This window comes from Orycteropus afer, unplaced genomic scaffold (genome assembly GCF_000298275.1).
Source record: "Orycteropus afer afer isolate SDZICR_OR568_19922 unplaced genomic scaffold, OryAfe1.0 scaffold00182, whole genome shotgun sequence".
Classification (NCBI taxonomy): domain Eukaryota; kingdom Metazoa; phylum Chordata; class Mammalia; order Tubulidentata; family Orycteropodidae; genus Orycteropus; species Orycteropus afer.
The window spans coordinates 3919015-3923712 of NW_006921769.1; the positions used below are offsets into that span (position 1 = coordinate 3919015).

Consider the following 4698-nt stretch of genomic DNA (forward strand, 5'->3'; position numbering starts at 1 on the left):
CTTTCCTATGCATTCCTGTCCTCTGAGCTATCTCCCTGTGCAAATACTGCCCTTCAGATCTCCCATGATTGACAGTTCCAAGCACTGTACTTACCTGGTATAAATGTTCACCTTATTCATCTGTCTATTGTGTGGCTGAAAGTTAAGGGACTGAGTTCAATTCCAGGCCCAAAGGGTGACTAGGGACCATAGTCTTGAGGTTTAACCCATCTCTATTTGATAAGTAAGCCTGGTCTTTTTTATGATTTTGAGTTTTGTGCCACATTTTTCTCCCACTCTATCCAGGATCTCCTACACTGATCCCCTTTCTGAGTGGTTGACAGTGGTAGCTGGGCATCATCTAGTTCTTCTGGTCTCAGGGTCACGTAGGCTGAGATTTGCATGTCTAACCAGTGCCTTGGACTGAGTTGCTGAGTTTTTTTGTGAGGCACCAGTGGCAAGTATATGTTATTGTTTTTGTTGGACAGCAGAACGCTGGGGATACTAGTTAAGGCAGGCATAGTCCAAGGGAAATTAAGGTAGATATGAAGCACTTGCTCTCTTCATCAGTTGATGTCTACATCCCTTCTCAGTTTCCACATAGACCTACTCTGTGCTCTTTCATGTGTCATACAGATGGGACCCCAAATCATAACACTGGTGGCATGAAGGAACACAGATTCTGGTTTGCGATTTCCCTATTCACCAGAAGAATACATTGCCCACCTACATTTTTAAGAGAGAGGGAGGGGAAGAGAAGTTGTGGGAACCACTTTTAAGTTACTTTAAGAAATATACAACAAAAAATAGATTTTTTTTAATATTTCTACTTTATTTCTCTTACCTGAAAGTAAGATATGAACAATACCAATCATGTCTAAAAGAGATTACTTTTTATAACAAAAGAAAAATACCTTGTAATCCACTCCCCCAATTATTTTCCGAACCAGTTTAAATGTTAACGCCCAAAGCTGTGTTCTTTCCCATTCAAGAGTATCAGAGTTTATCAGGGATTCACAAACCATCCTAGAAAAAGGAATATCCAATCCAGTTATAAACAGAATTTTAATACTCTGGATACTATATTTGGCACAGCAAATATTTTTCATAAAATGCATTATATAAAGATAATTTTAAAACTATGCACAGCACTTTATATTTTCTATCTACATGAAAGATTAAATACAAAGTAGAATTATGTGATATTCGTTATGTCGTATTTCTACCAAAAGGAAACCTACCAAAGACTATTGGTTAAATGTTTACTGACATCAGCTTATGGAAGATTATATATTTCCATGATAGTGACATGATTGTCTATCTCACATACTCTTCTGAAATGTGACACTGGCACTCCTCCCACAGGGGGAGAAGGATGCCAATGTTCTTTCCTCTTAAATCTGAGCAGGCCTAAGACTATAGCAAAAATGATGTTGTAGGACTCCCAAGGTAACATAATAAAAGGTGCTACAGCTTCTACCTAGCCCTCGTTTGAACACTTGCCCTTGGAATATGCCATACTGTGAAGTCCAGGCCACATGGAGAGGTCACAGGTAATTTCTAGTTCACAGCCCCAGCTACAACCCAGCCCCTTATGACAACCAGGCTTTAACCACAAGACATAGAAGTGAGGAAGTCTTCATTATGACTCCAGCCTTAGCTAGCATGACTGCAATCAATCAGAGATCCCAGCAAAAAACTGTCTCTTAAAGCCCATCAACCACCATAACCATTAATAGGTGGTTGTTACTATTTAAAGCCAGAAAGTACTGGGGTAATTCATCATGCAGCTACAGTAACTGGAACAAGCTCATCAAAGTGAGTGATTTCAACCCCTCAGCTGAAAAGCACAAGTTGCCTGGTTTTAAGCTTACAAGTATAGGTATGTGTCATTTTATGTCCATTTGGCAATATCCCAACACATATGTCAATGGCCTCATAAGGTTTTTTGTATTTTTCACACACATATATATATATATAAAGGAAACCCAGACTCTTGTATGGGTAGGAACAGGCAGGCGAGGCAAAGGACATGGCTCTGGGAGCAGGCTCTCAAACTCTGTCCACTGGGCAGGAGGCGGCAGTGGTGGCAGCAGTTGCAAAGTAACTCAGGCCGCTCCAGTGGCTCAGGCAGGAACAGGGGGCACTGTGGGGCTAGGCGCACTCTGCTCCTTCCCTGCCCTCTCAGCCACTGCTGATATTGCTGGCACCCTCCCTTCCAGCCTCTGCCAGCAGCTCCAGCAGCAGTGGCAAGAGCAGTAGCAGAGGCAACAAGGACAACCAGAAGTAGGCTTCCCATACGGTTTTAATGTGGTATTTGCACAATGTTCAAATCCCATAACATCCTATTTCACAAAATGTATTGTGGACATCAAGAAACACATACCTGTATACAAGTCTAAGAGTACTGCATTCTAGAAACTAAAACTAAACTATTATGAAGAATTACCTGATGAGTCTACCTTCTTTCCTCATTTCTTTATCCTTTTATAACAGCTACCTCAACCAATTTCTAAACATTAATACAAAGGAAGTCTTTGGATTTGTTGTATCCACATTAAACATACCTGGGTGGAAGAAGACTGGTCTCAACTGCCATTGCTAAGCAGTCATAAAGAAAAGAAATTCTTTTAGGGCTGTGCTGGCCATGAATGAATTTAACAATCCACTGGATGCATTGTTCATGAGACTCCTAGAAAATGGGAAAATGATTATATTTGGAATCTAATGTTGTATTTCCATTTAACAAATGACTTACACTGTATCTGAAAGGACATAAAGACTACAAATGAAATGCCTCATCATAAGCATCAGTGAGTGAAAAGAACCTTTAAAAGGTCAAAATGAAAAAACTCAAAATTTACTATTTCCATTATATTAAGCTTACACTCTTACAATTTTATAGATTAAAACTGTACCATTTTTATTACATGGAACCTTAGGACTCTTTACAAGGAATGAGATTTTATTAATATAATCATAGCCAATAGAAAACTATAACTAAAATAGTAAAAAATAAATAAGTTGAAAGAAAATGCAGTAAAATCTACTTTTTCAAAAGCTTTTAAAATATGCTGTTTTCTTGGATGGTACTGGAATTTATTAGAAATATTTGAAGGATAAAACACATGCTGTGAAAAGTATATAGGAAACTAAAGTAAAGTGCTCTACTTTAAGACAAAGAAACAAGGAAAGACATTATATAATGAGTAAAAGATCAACTGAACAAGCAGACATAACCATAATAAATGTCTACAGATCCAATGAAAGAGCTCCAAAATACAAATCAAACTTTAACAGAATTGGAAAGACAAATAGATGACTCCACAGCAATAGTAGGAGACTTTAACATAATACTTTCAATGAAAGAGAGAATAACTAGAAAGAAACTCAGCAGAAGAACCGAGTAATACAATCAACCTACTTGACCTTAAAGACATACAGAGCACTTCGCTCAACAACAGCACAATATACATTCTTCTCCAGTGCACATGGAACATTCTCTAGAATAGACCACATTATTAGGCCACAAAGCAAGTCTCAGTAAGTTCACAAACACTGAAATACTACAAAGCATCTTATCAGATCACAATGCTACGAAATTAGACATCAACAATAGGAATATATAGGGGACAAAAAAAGCAAACACGTGGAAACTGAATAACCTCCTTAAGCACTACTAGATAACAGAAGAAATAAAAAAGGAAATTAAAATATTCCTTGAATCAACATACCAAAATCTTTGGGACACAGCACAAGTAAAAATCAGAGGGGATTTTATAGTAGTAGATGCACACATTAAAAAAGAAGAAAGATGGCAGACGATGTTTCCGCGAGCATATCTGCATGTGCTGTCAGAACGTCTGGGCCTGGAGCTCACAAGGGACAAGGCTGTGGTAACTTCTTGGCCACAGCCGCCTACCATGAGGGAGCAAATAGTTGAACCTGTGGGCTCGGGACCATGATTGCAGAGGGCATCAACCTCAATAGACATACTACACAAAAATACTGTTCTACATCCTCCTTTGGTGAGTAGGGACTGAGGTCCTAAAAGCTTGCAAACGGCCATCTAGATACAACAATGGGTGTCTCCTTGTCCAGACCAAAGAAGAATGAAGAAAACCAAAGACACATGGAAACAATTAGTCCAAGGGACTAGCAGACCATGTGATCCTCAGCCTATGAGACCAAAAGAACTAGATGGTGCTTGGCTATCACTATCAACCTCTCAGAGGGGGATTGGTGCAGGAGAACCTGGGTTCAGTGGGAGAACAATGTAGAATAAAATTCAAATTCACAAAAAAAAAAAAGACTAGGTTTGCTGGTCTGATAGAGCCTGGTGAGACTCCTGAGATAATGGCCCCTAGTTACGCTTCAGGTCTGGAACTGAACTCATTCCTGTGGCTTCCAGCTAAACAACAGACAGGCATATGGGGTGAACATTTACATCAGGTAGAGATATACTCCTATATCTATAGAGCAGTTAGAAAAAACTAAGGGAGATGAACTTGTCTGTCAGTTTGTTGTCCTATGGTGCCTTGCGTATTGCTGTGAGGCTGGAGGCTGTGCCACGGGTGTTGCAAAATGCCAGCATGGTTGCCCATGGTGGACAGATTTCAGCAGAGCTTCCAGACCAAAACAGACTCAGAAGAAGGAAGAGGCCATCCACTTCTCAAAGAATTGGCCACGGAAAACCTTATGAATAGCAGTGAAACACTG

The 4698-nt window shown here is 39.5% G+C and overlaps 1 protein-coding gene across 1 annotated transcript in view; it reads right to left on the minus strand.

The window, feature by feature from the left end:
• The window catches only part of MED23 (mediator complex subunit 23), an 84461-nt gene that overhangs the window by 57808 nt on the left and 21955 nt on the right, over positions 1 to 4698 (minus strand). The window contains exons 4-5 of the mRNA XM_007947366.1: positions 2547 to 2671; positions 894 to 1005 (exon numbers count right to left, since the gene is read on the minus strand). Coding sequence (XP_007945557.1) covers positions 894 to 1005; positions 2547 to 2671 — 237 coding nt within the window. The remainder of the gene's footprint in view (positions 1 to 893; positions 1006 to 2546; positions 2672 to 4698) is intronic.